Genomic DNA, 15,959 nt, shown 5'->3' with positions numbered 1-15,959 from the left:
GACGCCCCCTGCCGCCTCGTTCGACTCGGCGCAGCTGCTGAGCCAACGGCTGCGCGGAACGCCGGAAGCGCTTTGCCCTCCCCTTCCGGCTCACTTCCGCCTACCCCGCCCGGGCTCCAGACCGGAAGCGCCGTGCTCTCGTCGGTATTTCTCAGTTGAGTCCGCCCGGGCGCCTCCAAGATGCCGGTGAGAGGGCCGGGAGGGATGTGTGGGGAGACGGCGGGGATTGGAGAGAGCGGTGAGAAATAATATGTACTCTGAGGAGTCCAGAAAGGAAGTGGGGTCTCGGGGAGAGGCGAGGCGTGGGGACCTCCGTGCCGGATTCGGGGTATCGGCCCCCGAGGGCAGGCGGAGTAGGCTGAGCCCAGCACTTGAAAAGAGGCTGTCGGAGCTCGAGGTCTCCTTACTCCTCGGGCCAAGCATCTCTTTTTATTTTCCTTTATTTTTAAGTCCACGGGCCGGCTTCGCCTTTTTTGACTGTCAGTCCTACTTCCTCCTCCGCCCCGGGCGGGACCTTCTTGCTGCTTGTCATCTGACAGACCCCACTTCCCGGACTCCTCCCCGTGTCGTCTCTGGTGTCGCGGCTCACCCCCCACCTCCACCGCCACCACCCAGCCAGCCATCTGGGTGCAGGGTCCCCAGAGCCAAAAAACGAGGCAGAGGCCGGCACCTGATTTGCAAATGTCCTCGTTTTTTGTGAGCAGCAGCGGGAGAACTTGATGATTCATTTTTGACAGCCGGCGGGGTGGGGTGGGGAGGGGGTAAAGCTATCGCTGCTGAGATCTTCATTTTGCATATTAGGAGAAATACGGCCCAATAACACGATTATTCATACAGCAAGCAGTAGGGAGTGGTACTAAGCTACGTTCTGTTATAAACCCACAAATTTCTGCTCTAGAGGGGAAACAGTAAACATGCAAACCGATCAATTAGACTATCCAGTCTATTTTGACACGTAGGAACCCTGTGTAGGGTCTCAGAGTTGATTCATCTTTATGGGAGCAGACAGCCTCATATTCCCCATGCCCAGGGGCTGATGGGTTTGATCTGCTGACTATGTGGTTAGCAGCTCAGACTAACCCACAACACCATCCGGGCTCCAAATAGATGTATAGAGGAGATAATTTTAGATAGTGATCTGTCCGGTAAAGGAAATAGGTAACAAGTTAACAAGCCAGTGACTGGTTAAGGCAGTGGTTCTCAACTTTTCTAATGGCGCGACCCTTTAACACAGGTCCTCATGTCGTGGTGACGTCCAACCATAAAATTACTTTCATTGCTACTTCCTAACTGTAATTATGCTACTGCTATGAATCGGGTGACCCCTGTGAATGTGTCGTTTGACCCCCCCAAAGGGGTTTCGACCCACGGGTTGAGAACCGTTGAGTTAAGGGAAGACAGGCTGCTGTAGATGAAGCGTCCCATGAGAAGGAGCAAGCCCCAGCCGTAGTTATGCACCAGAGTTTTATGAAAACGTGTTACCCATCCAGCTTGACCCATGATGATCTCATGTATGTCAGAATAGAACTATACTCCATAGGATTTTCAACGTCGAATTTTTCAGAATGAAATTTCCAGGCCCTTCTTCTCTGGTGGATTCCAACTTCCGGCCGTTGGGTCATCAGCTGAGTGTGTTCCCTATTTACCCCACCCTGGGGCTCCAGGAATTCTTTCACTGCCATTTAGTTGCTCCTGATATGTTCCGTGCAGGCTTCATTTTTACCAGGTGTGCCCAGGACTGGCCCCTGGGATTACTTACTTAATATCTGCTTTCTTCGTGATCCTGAAAGTTACCTGAGGGTGGGGACCAGATTGTGTCACTGTGCCTTGCTCATAGAGGGGGTCTAGTATTCATGGAATGAAGGCGTGGTTGGGGCCCATACTATCCTGTTTGTAAGAAGCAGAACTGAGAATCAGTATGCAGATTGTTCTAAAAAATGTGAATTTGTGGTTGTTGTTTTCTCTTAAATCACCCCTCTCCCAATTGAGTGAGGAGCCCTGGGCACTGTTGAGTAAGCCTTGGCCAACTAACTATAAAGTTCAAACCCATCAGCTGCTCCCTACAGTGTCAGAAACCCCCTATTGGGTGGCTGTGGATCAGAACCATCTCCATGGCAGTGGGTGTGGTTTGGTTGGGGCCCACTGATTGTAGTACATCTCTCTTCTTTTCACAAGTTTGGCAACAGGCTTAAGAGAAGAAACGCCACGTCTTGGTCGAAGATAAAACCAGGAAGTGGCAGGGCAGAAAGGCTAGTGCTTGGGTCCTGGGAATGATGAAGCAGCAGCGATGCTAGAGCATTGCTGATTTTTTTAGTATTCCTATCAGCCACCAGTGTGATGCCATTGACCATGAAATGGGGTAAACTGCACAGTAGCGCTCTATTTTGTAGTATTTAAAGAACATAGACGGTAGGAAAGTATGTTTTCAAGAGCCTTTTAAAGAAACCTTTGTTTTAAATAAAATTTTTAAGAAATGAAAAGTTGCTATCACTTAATTTTTTAATGAGGGTGATGTGTAACACTAGCTTGCCAATCCTGCAAAATACACAGCTTTTGTAAACTGGAAAAGGCAGCTCCAGCTGCTTCTGCCTTCTCTCTTTTACTTCCCTAATCAAAGGAGCTCTTGTGGTGCATTGGGTTAAGCGTGAGGCTGCCATCTTTGTGAACTTAATCAGGCTCTCCGGGGAAGAAAGATGTAGCAGTGCTGTTTCCAGCAAGAGCGACATCTTGGAAACTCTGTGAGCCTCTTCTAGCGTCACGATGAATTGAAACGGACTTAACGGCAGTGGGTTTGGTTTTGGGTGTGATGAATGTTGGACAGAGGCACCCTATTTTCCCTTGCCTGTTCCCAAGGCATTTTCTCTCTTTCTGAAACCTTACCTGGTTTGCTGTTGCAGGCCTACCACTCCTCTCTCATGGACCCGGACACCAAGCTCATTGGAAACATGGCCCTGCTACCTATCAGAAGTCAGTTCAAAGGACCTGCTCCGAGAGAGAGTAAGTCAGGCCTTTCCCTTCACATTGAGGTTTTGGTGTGGAGCATCAGGTAACCTCTGCTGTCCAGTCCAGGTAGTTGTCCACTCAGCCCTCTCTCTCAGACTGCCCCTGTGCATCCTCTTGCTTGGTGGACCCTGTGTTCTAATTCTAAGCCTCTCTTGGTGATTGGTAAACGTGTCCCATCTATAGGGAAGTTGCATCGCTGCTCATTTCTCCAGAATAGTTTTGTTTTGTTGCTGGGGAAGAGGAGACAGGCTAGATCCTGGACCTTGTGTCCTGCCTTCATGCTCAGTTCTTTCTACCCATTGCTGCTGCCTCTGCAGAGTGCCACGCCCCTATCTCAAAGTGTTTTAAGCTTTCCCATCTAAATCTACTTATTTTATCCATTATTTTTTGTATCTTTTATAATGTTATTCACGGATCTCTACCTGGGGGGTGGTGGAGGGGTTGGTTCAAAATGTTTGTGGGAAATTTTCATTATCCTTTTTTATTTCTTTTCATTATCTTTCATTTCATTTCCCCCACACACACTTTTTGCAGCCCCCTTATACGCTTGCTTTATTGAGTTTTACATCTTTGCTTTCTTCCTTGGTACTCTGCCCTTTTAAAATAAATTCTGCTTTTGGAAGCCTATTTCATTCTTCAGACGACCCTATGTTTTTCATATACTATCTGAGGCTCTTCCGGCACATTTGAGATGTGTTGCCAAATGTACTTATTACATAGGATTTCCCTGCACCCAGGCCTGAAGCATGGTTATAATACCTACTTTGTATTCACCACAACTCCCTTCTTCTCCTAGAGTATTTGACATGACTTAGCCTTGATTTAATGTTCCTTCAACACCCGTCTATTGCTCGGTAAAGTTGACAAATGCAGTGAGTCACCACAGTCTTTGTGTGGCTCTCAGACAAAGAAAAGGGCCAGATGAAAAACCATCTAGAAAGAAGAAACATGCAAGTGGATTTCAGAGTATGAACCCGGGTTGGCCCAGACTCCTTGGAAAGAGGTAGACACCTCCTGTGTAATGGATCAGCAGGTACACTTGACTAAGGATGGAATAAACCTGGTATTTAGCCCCTTTGCCGTTCTGTCACTTTCTTGGGAGAATGGGGCCCCTAGAAGTCAGAGCACAGTGATATCTACGGGCAAAGACTGACCCAATGCTCCTCTCTAAGGTGCTGGAGTAGAACCAAATTGGATTCACGCGAGAATACCAGTCTTCTGAGCTACGTTAATGTTGTTGTTAGGTGCCGTTGCAGTGCAGTGAATTAGTATAATGTGGCCTTTTCAGCCATGGTCTTAAGACTGCCTCACAATGATTGGGTGGGACAATGAAAACAGGTGTGTGTAGCCCACCCAGGGTTTGGACACCCTGCTAATGATGCAAATATGGATGGACTATCCAAATAATCATTGTAAGAGGTTGGTTAATTTTGTCGTCCCTGTAGACTTAAAGTGAGCTGATCCTAGAGGCTAAAGAGGGGTTGGGGGCGGGACTACAGACCTCACTACCATCAAAAAGAGTCGGGAACATAACATTTCCTTTGGCCTTGAGGTCCCCACACTGCAAATCTCCTAGGCTCAAGAGACAGCTGTGACACTAGAGAGGATGCAAAGTGAGTCTGGAAACAGCGACAGCAGAACTCAGAGACCTGGCGTAATGTGGCACAGTGAGTTTCCTGGCCCACAGAGCAAGAGAGGCTTGCTGGTGGACGAGGGTGCCTCTGGGAACTTATTGATAGAACTAAAGAGCTTTAATACTTCCCTGAACAGGGAAGAGGCCAGGATGAGGGGTCAAGAGAGGCCTGCCTACAGGCGTGGCCAAGAAACTGCCCTGACCAAAGACTGTAGCCTGTGCCTTTCCTGATCCTGAATTGTAACCTGTTATTTTCCTAATTAACCCATAACTGTGAGTTTAGTCTGTGTGAGCCTGACAATGAATTATCAAACCCAGGAGAGAAGAGGGTAAAAAGGGCGGAGGGTAGAGGTGCTCGTGAGCTCTGCCTCATAGGGATGTAGTTTGGGGTGATGTTCATCTTGATCCTCTCTCCTCCCCGCTCCTCCCTTGTGTAGTTAACTGAGGGGGTCTGACAAAGGCACTGTGCCATTTTCACAGCCAGTGAGTTCATTGCAGCTCCTAGCCACCCCGTGTGACAGCACAGATCTGCTGCATCGCTTTCGAGGCTGAAATCTTTATAGGAGCCGATTGGCAGGTGTTCTGTGGAGCTGCTAACTGGGTTGAATCACCATCTTTCGATTCAAATCAATCCATTTAGAGTCAACGGATCTCTTTTGAGCTCTTTCTAGTCCCTTCTAGTTTCTGTTTTTTCTTTGCCTTACCCCCACCCTCATGCTCAAATCCTAATTTTGGAAGAACAGACTGGTTTTTGTAGATACTGTGAATCTCTGAGGAAGTTTTCTTTTCAAAGATAAATCAATTGCAAGGAACACCAAGTCTAGCATTAGAATTCCATGGAAATTCTTCAGTTGAGGAATGAGCTGGGGTCTAGACAACCGATGGCCACCCACAAGTGCCCCAGGATTACTGTGTGTTTCCACCATGGGAGAGGCAGGCAGTCACGGACGTGAAGTATAAATAACCATTGCGGTGTTGCTGAGGCCAGCTGCCGGATACTGGGACCCTGGGATTTTGACCTTTTAAAAATAAGAAAAAGAAAACATAAAATTGCCAGAGAAGTTGTGTAATGAAATCCATCTTTGTCAAACAGCATTTCTGGCTTTTCTCAGTCTCTTACCATCTAGAACAACGTGTACAAAAATATTCTTATTATGGAAAGATGTGCATCTGAGCCCCAGCATGCTTCCAAGTGGTAATTGAGGGCTTTGATTTAATTTAATTGGGGGCTTTAAAGTTAGTCTGCATTTCATTTGATCTTTGTAAATGCATTGTGAGATACTCCAAATAGATATTCTCCAAATGTTAATAGTCACTTATTTCTGGGTAGTGGACTCTTTTGGATATTGAGTTTTCCCCACTAATGAACATTTTTTTAAAAGACCATATATATATACTGTTCCAGAAATTGTATATTTTATATTTATATTGTTATATTTCAGTAGCATTGTTTCATTTTGTCTAACCTCAACACTCTTGACAATTGAGCTTGGCTATTATTTTTTTTTCTTTTTTAACTTAAAAATAATAAAGAAGAATGAGTGAAAGCCATGTAGCAGAATTTACCATTTTAAGGTGAACAATCTGTGACAGAACATTTGCAAGTAGGCTGGGTGCTCAGCCCTGCTGCTAAGCAAGAGTTGGCCACATGAACCCGCCAGCTGCCCTGGGGAGGAGGAGGAGGCCGTCTGCTTCTGGAAAGATGTAGGGCCTCGGAAACTGGCGCAGTTCCACTCTGCCCTGGAGGATCCCTGTGACGCAGAATCAGTCCACGGCAGTGAGTTTGGTTTGTTTCCAGTACCTTTCCAGTGCTGTGCAGCTGCCACCTGTCTCCAGTTCCAGAACATTGTCATCACCCTACAATGAAACCTGTACACATTTGGCCTTTGCCCCCTGTTCTTATCCTCCAGCCCCTGGTTCCCACCAGTCTGCTGCTTTCGCTCTGAATTGGCCTACTCTGGGATTTCATACAAAAATGTAGCCAGTCTTTTATTTATGTCTAGCTTATTTCACTTAGTGAAGTATTTCCCAATTCCCTTCATGTTGTAGGGCAAACCAGGGCTCAGTTGTGTGTTCACCACCGTGTCCACTCACGATCCGTTGTGAGCAGCACTGCTGTGCTATTCTGTGCTGTGTGTGTGCGCAGATGCGTGTCTGAGCACCTGGTTTTGGCTCTTTGGAGTCATCGACTTGGAAGTGGAATTGCGGGATCCTGTGACGATTCTGTTGAACTTTATGAGCAGCTCTTTGTGCCTGTGTTTTTGGTGTTACATTTTACATTTTGGCTGACGTTCTCTGCCCCGTTCCCTTATGTTTGGTTTAGCAAAAGATACAGATATCGTGGATGAGGCCATCTATTACTTCAAGGCCAACGTCTTCTTCAAAAACTACGAAATTAAGGTAAGTTGCAGAGCTTTCTGACGGGGATCAGTATCTACCTTCAGTCAAGATTCCTATGAGAAGTAAACGGAGTAAAACAAGGTTCAATAAATGGAAAAAAACTGTGATTTAAAAAATAGAGACCAGCACCTACCGTTAGGTTCTGTGTAGTTGTTCCTGTTTCTCTTTTCCCCTCTCGAGTCTCTGCCACAGTCAGCAAACTGGCCTGAGGGCCACCACCCAGCCTGTCACCGCTTTTTAAAAATACAGTTTCATTGAGAAACCACCACAGTCATCTGTTTCAGGACCTTTGGCTGCTCTCACGCCACAAAAATAGACCCGTAGCCCAGAACATCTACGACACCTAGCCCTTTACAAAGAAAACGTGCCAGTTTCTAGTCTAGATACTTCCTCACCTACCAAAACTAAGTCCTCCCATCAAATCAATTACGACTCCTTGCGACTTCTTAACTTTCTCAGCCTTAACTAAGCACCTACTAAGTACCCACCCTGTGTTGAGTTTGGATGAGTCCCAAACTAAAGAACCTATGTACCGTTGTTAGTCTTTCTCTGACCTTGGCCTAAGGCAAAGAAGAAGCCTTAATGACACGGAAGCACTCACTCTTCAGTCTTGCTTCTTTGCAAGGATGAGGTCAAAGGTAAAGAGAGGTGACAGAAAAGGAAAGAGGGGGGGAAAGGATGGAAAAAACATTTTAAGCTCCTGTCTGAGCATGTTACAAGGAATGCCAGTGAGTCTTCTTAATGACAGTGTAGAATACGCAGCTTCAACTTCAACCCCTTAGCCTTGTCGAATCGACTAGCATGTCAGTTGATCTACCACCTGTAGTCTGAACGTTCCGTACTGAGAGCAGAGTGTTATATAACTAATACAGGGCCGAAGTGTTAATGTTTGCTTTGTAATGAATTCAGGTAAATACGAGCCTGCCTCCTTCAGTTCTCTCCCAAATATCAGGTTTTAAAATTAGGGAAATGGAATTTGGCTTCTATATTTTAATTAGAAATTGGCCTGAGACTAGACCCACTTCCATCATGCTCCATTTTGCTTTTGGGCTGGCCCCGGTGTGGGCCGGTAGAAGTCCTCAGGGGCCAGTCACTCACTGGAGGAGTAATTGCTTCTCCTTCCAGCTGTTTTGTTCTCCCCAGGGATCCGGACGTGAAAGGGGTTTTAAAAATTCACCAAGCAGATGGTGTGTCTCAGACTTTGCTGGCAGCTTTGTAATTCTCCTTCCTAACGCAGAGTGGGGGAACCCGGAGAGGGAGATGACGCGGGCTAGAGCAGCCACCAGCTCTGGGAGGAAGTTGCCTCCCCTTGAGTGGGCAAAAAGGGGACCCCAGAGGCTGAGGGATTTGGGAACTGTGTATTTTTGATGCTGTGATGTTATTAGCTGCTGTTGAGTTGATTGTGACTCATAGTAGCCCCTCATGGACCAGAGAACAACTTTGTGCTCTAGCATTCTCAGTGCCTGGTTTTTCAGAAGTAGATCTAGGTGAACTCCAACTACTAGCCTTTTGGTTAGTTACTGAGTGCTATGCTATTAGAATTTTCCATAGATAATCCAAAATAAAAGTATGAATTCGTTTGTTGCACATAATTGTTACGTTTTGATTAGACCTGTGTTTCAGTTTTGCTTTTTTTTCTTGTAGAATGAAGCAGACAGGACCTTGATATACGTCACTCTCTACATCTCTGAATGCCTAAAGAAACTCCAGAAGGTAACTAAACTCAAAGTCCTTAAATTATCAGTAGGTGTTTGTCCTTGTAGCCATCTGGCCTTTCTTGAGACTTTAAGGGCAAATAGAAATATTCTCTCTGATTTAGAACCTACACTTAAGAGACCAACCTGGGTCTCCTTGAGTTACACAATTTTTTTTTTAAGTCCTTGCCTCTGGAGTTCTGAGGTCCAAGGATAGAGACGCCCAAGTTGAGGGTGACAGCTTCCTTTACACTAACCTCTAACTGAACTGTAGCAGTCACTTCAGTTACCAATGTAGGCAAGACACACAGCAAGACAGCCGGCTAACGATGCCTGTGGGGACTTCTTGCCACCAGATGTTACGGCAGTTTCCCATTACTGAAGAAGCCTAGAGATGACTGAGTATTTTGATTATTGTCTTTTATTCTCATTGATTACCCTTGCAATTTCCTCCTACAAGGGGAGGGCCCGTAAGCTTTCACCAGATTGTCAAAGAGGCCAAAGCACATGAATAACGCCCACCATCCCACACAGACCGAAAAGCTGCCATTGAAATATCGTACTTTTCCCAATGTGAAATGACACTAAAGATCGCAGAGTGGCCAGGCTGGCTGCGCATGAAAACTGGTGCACGCCGTGAGCATGTGGCCCCTGGTGGCCCCCAGGTCTGGAAATGAATTCACCTTTGGGCCTCAGTTTTCACCCAACACCAAGGAGATGTGCACATTTCGGAATACTCAACCACTTGAGACCAACAGGGCAGCATTGGCCAGTGGACACAGTTCAGAAGGGTTAGGAGAGATGGAGGAATGGAAACCGGAAACACGAGGAGGAAGTGGGATAAGTAAGGTTGCATCAAAGGGATGGCATGGAATGAGATGAAACAAAATACGGATGAATTGTTGAATGGAAACCAATGATCTGGTCTGTAAACCTTCACCCAAATTCTTGATCAAAAGTCAAAAACAAACGTTTGAAGACTTCTAAATATGGGAGATGGGGGGCCATGACTCTTTCCCCAGAGAAATTTGTACATGTATGATTTTTTTTTGGTAGTGCAATTCCAGAAGCCAAGGGGAGAAAGAAATGTACACGCTGGGCATCACTAACTTCCCCATACCTGGAGAGCCCGGGTTTCCACTGAACGCCATTTATGCCAAACCTGCAAACAAGCAGGAAGACGGTAAGCGTGGGCGGGCTTCCTACCTGTGCTCCACACACCGCACAAGGCCTCCCACTTCACTGAAAGCTCTCTCCTCTCCTCCTCCTTTTCCCTCGGTTGGTTTGCAGGTTGAGAGTGGCGTCGTTAGCTCACAGGGTATCTTCGTAGTCTCTTTCACAAAAGATTCTTGGCAACAAGTAGACCAGGAACCAAAACCAGGCGAAATGAGTAGTCATTTCTATTTCAGACCTTCTTCACATGTACTGGACATGGGTTCCCCAATTTATTTAACTGTCAGCCCCCTTTTCAGGAAAAAAGAAAATCAGTTCCTCCCTGGTAATAGAAAACTTTTGTTGTATCAGTAGCCTATAATGTAGGGTAAAGTGGAAGTGTCTGCTTATGCAGCCCCCCCCCCCCCCCAGAGGGGTGACATTTCCCACTTTGGTAAGCACTGGTCTAGACCAGGGTTCTTTAGATGTTTTCCACCCTGGACCCCTTTTTACCTGAGAAATTGGCAACAGAAACATGCTGCCACAAGCCCCTGGATTCCTTACGCATTTGATTTTTAAATAATCTTTGCCGGTTCAGGAACCTCTGGCTGTTGCCAAAGTTTCCAGCCCACCTTCGGTTACGTGGCCCTCAGTTTAAGCAGCTCTGGTCTAAACTACCAACCCGCACCCGGGCTACACTTGCTCAACTAGAACCTATTCGACTTGCTTCTTGTTTCAGAAATGATGAGGGCCTACTTGCAGCAGCTAAGGCAAGAGACGGGATTGAGGCTCTGTGAGAAAGTTTTTGACCCTCAGAATGACAAGCCTAGCAAGGTAAGAGCGCTTTGTCTGTTTAATTCAGAAGTTAACTGTTGTCCGGTAGTCACCATTAACCATGCTGAGGTATTCCACTGCGAGAGTGCATGTCCTTTCTGCTCTGTTCACTCTAAGCACACACCTAGTCCATCCTAGGAAGTCACCGAATCCGAGTGAAAAATACTGCGTGCAATGAGAAATTCTTGTGTCAGAGCCCGATAAACCCTTAGAGCAGGTAGTTTGTTTGAGGTCTTGAACATCATTTACGTTTCTTTTGGCACTACTATGAGCGACTTGTGACGTCCAGAAAAGGAAATTTTGCATACGCTTACAAGGCTAAGTTTTAATTGTGATTCTACAACGCCTCCCTCCTCCCATTCATTCTTCTTTGTCTTTCCTTCCCAACCCCCAAACCCCCCTTAGTGGTGGACATGCTTTGTGAAGAGACAGTTCATGAACAAGAGTCTCTCGGGACCCGGACAGTAAGAGGGAGCTTGGGCAGACGCTGCCTCCACGGCGACAGGCAGCGTTTGACAGCAAGATGTACACAGTCCTTTGCCTTCGTTTCATAAAGTTTTATATGGAAGAGAGAAGAGAGCATGTCTTTACTTGAAACGTGCTTTATTGAGAATTGGGGGAGATAATGGAAGAATGACTTGAATTTTCTTTTTTTGGCATTATTAAGCTGGTGCTTAATATTAGTGATAATAAAGATATTTCTAACATTGTGTGTCCAAAAAAAGGCTGTCTATTGTTTCCCTTTGACTTTCACTGGCTACATGTGGGACTGACATCCACATAGCCTAACACCCACCCTTTCAACAGGCAGTCTGGGGGTCTTTAGGGTGTTCACAAAGTGTTGTAACCATCACCACCATCAAATTCCAGAACATTTTTAGCACTCCGTCTCCCTTCATGTCCATCCTCTCCTTTAGCCCACTAATCTATTACTCAGTGGCCATGGATTCACCCATTCTAGCAATTTTATGTAAATAGAATCATACACTCTGGCTTCTTGTGTCTGACTTCCTTCACTTATTAGAACACTGTCAAGATTCATCTGTGGAATCATGTGATCAGTACTTTTTTAAAAATCATTTTATTAGGGGCTCATACAACTCTTACCACAATCCACACATATATCAATTGTGTAAAGCACATTTGTACATTCATTGCCCTCATCATTCTCAAAATATTTGCTCTCCACTTAAGCCCCTGGCATCACCTCCTCATTTTTTCCCTCCCTTCCTGCTCCCGCCTCCCTCATGAACCCTTGATAATTTATAAATTACTATTCTGTCACATCTTGCACTGTCCAATATCTCCCTTCACCCACTTTTCTGTTGTCTATCTCCCAGGGAGGAGGTTACATGCAGATCCTTGTAATAGGTTCCCCCTTTCCAATCCACCCTCCTTCCACCCTCCCAGTATCGCCACTCACACCACAGGTCCTGAAGGGATCATCCTGGATTCCCTGCATTTCCAGTTCCTATCTGTACCAGTGTACATCCTCTGGTCTAGCCAGATTTGTAAGGTAGAATTGGAATCATGATAGTGGGGGAGGAGGAAGCATTTAGAAACTAGAGGAAAGTTATATGTTTAATCATTGCTACATTGTACCCTGACTGGCTAGTCTTCTCCCCAAAACCCCCCAGTAGCCTACATATGGGCTTTGGATCTTCCCTCCGCACTACCCCCTCATTCACTATGATAGGATTTTTTGTTCTGATGATGCCTGATACGTGATCTCTTCGACACCTTGTGATCGCACAGGCTTGTATGCTTCCATGTGGCGTTGCTTCTGAGATAGATGGCCGCTTGTTTGCCTTTAAGACCCCAGATGCTATATCTTTTGATAGCTGGGCACCATCAGCTTTCTTCACCACATTTACTTATTCACCCACTTTGTCATCAGTGGTTGTCGGGAAGGTGAGCATCATAGAATGCCAATTTAACAGTATTCTTGCTTTGAGGGAGTATTTGAGAGGAGGCCCAATGTCCTTCTGCTACCTTAATATGAAATCTATAAATATATGCACATAGATCTATTTCCCCATCATATTTGCATATGCACATGCCTTTATTTAGACCTCTATAAATGTCCTTTGCCTCCTAGCTCTTTCCTCTATTTCCTTTGACTTTCCTCTTGTCCCACTATCATGCTCAGTCCCCACCTGGGTTTCAGTAATTCCTCTTGGTTACATTACCCTTGACGCCCTACCAGGCCTCCCACACCCACCTCACCACCGATTTGGATCACTTGTACCCTTGTCCCTGGGTTTGTTAATACCACTACCTTTGCCCCCACCTTCCCCTCTCCCATTTCCCCCTGGAACTGTTGGTCCCGTCGTTTTCTCCTCCAGATTGTTCATGCAGCTTATCTTATTTAGACAGACCTGCGGAGATAACATACACAAAAACAAGACAGCAAAACCAAGCAACAATACACAATAAAATAACAAGCCAATGACAAAAAAAAACAACAAAATACAACAAGAAAGAAAAGCTTGTAGCTAGTTCAAGGACTGTTTGTTGGCCTTTAGGAGTGTTTTCCAGTCCAGTCTGTTGAGACACCACGCCCTGGCCCCAAAGTCCACCTTCAGCATTCCCTGGGGACCTCGCCGCTCCATTCCCTTGCTGTTCTGTTGCACCCCCTTAGTGTTTTGCCTCAGTGTGGTGGATCAGATCAGGCACAATTTCCACACTGTCTCCGGTATTCTCCCCTGTAGGGCTATGGGTCAGTGAGGGACGTCATGTCTCATAGTGGGGCTGGCCATGTGGTCCTCTGTGGACTGGCTCCTCTAATCGGGAACATCATTCTCAGGGTCTGGTGGGCCAGGATGTGCTCCACTCTCTCCTCTTCCCCCTTCATCTGCTCCCGTGTGCTCCGATCAGATATGTCCTTCTCCTGGAGCTGCAGATTCAATGCAGTTCTTTGAAATAAATTCTGGGGGGAGGGTCAGTGTGATCAGTACTTCCTAACCAAGTAAGACTCCATTCTGAGTGCACTGAGCAATTGATGGTCATTTGAATCGTTTCCAGTTTGAGACTGTATGACTAATGTGCTATGAGCACTCAGGTACACATCTCTGTGTGAACCTGTATACCTGTGGCTGGGGGGTTATGGTAACCCAATGCTTAGTTAGCGCTCTGAAAAAATGACCAACTGATCTTCACAGCAGCTGCACCATGTCATCTTCCCACTAGCAATGCAGGAAGCATTTCACTGCGTCTTCACTGCCAATGGTCATTCCTCATCTTTTTCATTGCAGCCAGCATAACGGATGTGAAAAGACCCTGAATTAGAGAAATGGCTGATGCACTGAGTGGTTAACTGAGGGGTTGGAAGCTTAAGTCTAACCAGAGGGACCTCGGAAGAAAGGCCTGGTGATAAAAAATAAAGCCAGTGAAACCCCTATGGAGCCAAGTTCTAGGATTGCCACGACTCCGTTAAGTGTATGTTACGTGGTACTGTGCTTTAGCGTCTCACGTTTTTCTAATGACCATTTCAGAACCCAGGTGGCATGGTGGGTTACTCACTGAGCGGCTAACCCCAAGATTAGCAGTCTGAAACCACCAGCTGATCTACAGGAGAAAGACGAGGCTTTGCACTCCCATGAAGTTTTAACACCGAGAAACTCGTGGTCCACTCACTCTTACAGGGTTTCTGTGAGTGAGAATCAACTCAATGGCAATGAGTCTGGCTTTTTTGGCCACTCTGGCTCCTATGGTTGAAAGTAAGCAACTGCCGCCTAAACCAAAATCATGAAAGTGTCTGCCTGCCTTTTCTTAGGAGAGTTACAGCTTTCGCCTACATTTAAACCGACGGATTCGGTTTTGTTTGCTTTTGACTTTTTCTTGTGGACTGAGTGAACGTTTATGAGGCGGACAGATCATCGGTGTATATTCAACAATTCATAAGGGAAACATTGCAGGCCCAACCGTGTAACATCGCTCATCCCGCTTCCTCTTTGTGCTTCCTGCTTCCACTCCCGACTTCGCTCGGGGTGAGCCTTCTGAACTTGTTCCTTGGACGTGTGCTGCACTTTGATCTCAAATGGCTGATGGGTCCAAGAGTGCGTACTCGCTACTGTTAATGTTCCCCTTACAGACCTGTCGATTGTCTGGCTGAAAATTGAGTCATGGGGAATGTGTTCAGTTCCAGACCTGAAGGGTGACTAGGAAGGTGACAGAAGTAGCTGTCAGGTGAGGTCTCCCCAAAACATGGGCCCGTGTGTTCCCTGGTATTGTTAGGGTTATTCGGATAATTTCACAGAGTCCCTTAAGTCCTTTGGACATGAAGCGATTGCACCGCCGTCTCTCTGGCAGATTTTCATTCAACAGCTTTCGTTTTCAGAGGCAGTTATGTCAGCATTTACCACCACAGGCTGTAGAAAACTCACAGGAGCCTGCCCACCTATTGACCAGGTGCCCTCGGGCTGATGCCCAAAGAGTCAACTCTGCTTCAAGAGGCAGACTTGCCTGCCTGGGGCCTTTCGGAACAGCCTGCAGGAGGTTGGTTTTTCTTGCTGGAAGGCAGAGGACCCAGAGTGGGGCAGTCATCGGAGGGTGTCCTGCGGACCGTCGGCTGCTCTTCTTTTTCCACTTTATCCTCTCTGAACGTGGCTCCCGTTCCTATAGTCTGAAATACCTTTTGCATATGTAGGCCGGCAAGGAGGAGAGGAGAGCAGGCCGACAGGAGGGGCTCACCAGCTGTTTACCACCCCTAAATTGAAGGCAGCCTGGAAAGGTGAACACATTGCCCTGATAATTTGTGTTGAACGTTAAGGACGAAGAAGACTGTCTCATGGCAGTGCCTTCCCACAGGGTCGTTAGAGGAGCAGCACTAAATTTAAGGTTTCATTAAAACTGGAGCTTTACTATTTTGGGGTGTTGGGGTTTGTTTTGTTTTTTAAATCATTTTATTCGGGGCTCTTGCAATCCATACATCCATCCATTGTCAAACATTTTTGTACATATGTTGCCATCATCATTTTCAAAATATATTTTTTATCTAGAACAGAGATTTTAATACACATTTTAGAACACATAACATTTATTTAGTTTTAGGAAAGTTATAGGATAACTCAGATCATTAGCTACACCTATCCTAGTAAATAAAATGTCTTACAAAAATTATAAAAAATACGTCATCCATAATGTGTTTAAAAAAATCATTTTATTGGGGGCTCATACAACTTTTATCACAATCAATAGAAACATACATTGTGTATCAAGCACATTTGTACATTTGTTGCCCT

At 45.9% G+C, this 15,959-nt stretch overlaps 1 protein-coding gene across 1 annotated transcript; it reads left to right on the top strand.

Annotated features, from left to right (window-relative positions):
* Window positions 1-56: 56 nt before the first annotated feature.
* Window positions 57-11,440, top strand: ARPC3 (actin related protein 2/3 complex subunit 3). The gene is made up of 7 exons (XM_075534101.1): window positions 57-186; window positions 2,898-2,997; window positions 6,960-7,036; window positions 8,681-8,749; window positions 9,787-9,913; window positions 10,622-10,716; window positions 11,122-11,440. Exons 1-7 carry the CDS (start codon window positions 181-183, stop codon window positions 11,182-11,184), a joined length of 537 nt encoding a protein of 178 aa, XP_075390216.1. The 5' UTR covers window positions 57-180; the 3' UTR covers window positions 11,185-11,440.
* The last annotated feature ends 4,519 nt before the right edge of the window (window positions 11,441-15,959 follow it).

The sequence above is a fragment of the Tenrec ecaudatus genome, chromosome 16 (genome assembly GCF_050624435.1).
Source record: "Tenrec ecaudatus isolate mTenEca1 chromosome 16, mTenEca1.hap1, whole genome shotgun sequence".
Taxonomy (NCBI): Eukaryota; Metazoa; Chordata; class Mammalia; order Afrosoricida; family Tenrecidae; genus Tenrec; species Tenrec ecaudatus.
Note: the sequence above shows the minus strand (reverse complement) of the source record. Positions and strands in the feature narration are given on the sequence as shown.

Bases quoted from the DNA above. Each gene is read 5' to 3' on its own strand.
- ARPC3 (XM_075534101.1), top strand. The intron at 2,998-6,959 runs GTAAGTCAGGCC...TGTTTGGTTTAG, and splicing joins AGGACCTGCTCCGAGAGAGA to CAAAAGATACAGATATCGTG. The intron at 9,914-10,621 runs GTAAGCGTGGGC...TTCTTGTTTCAG, and splicing joins TGCAAACAAGCAGGAAGACG to AAATGATGAGGGCCTACTTG.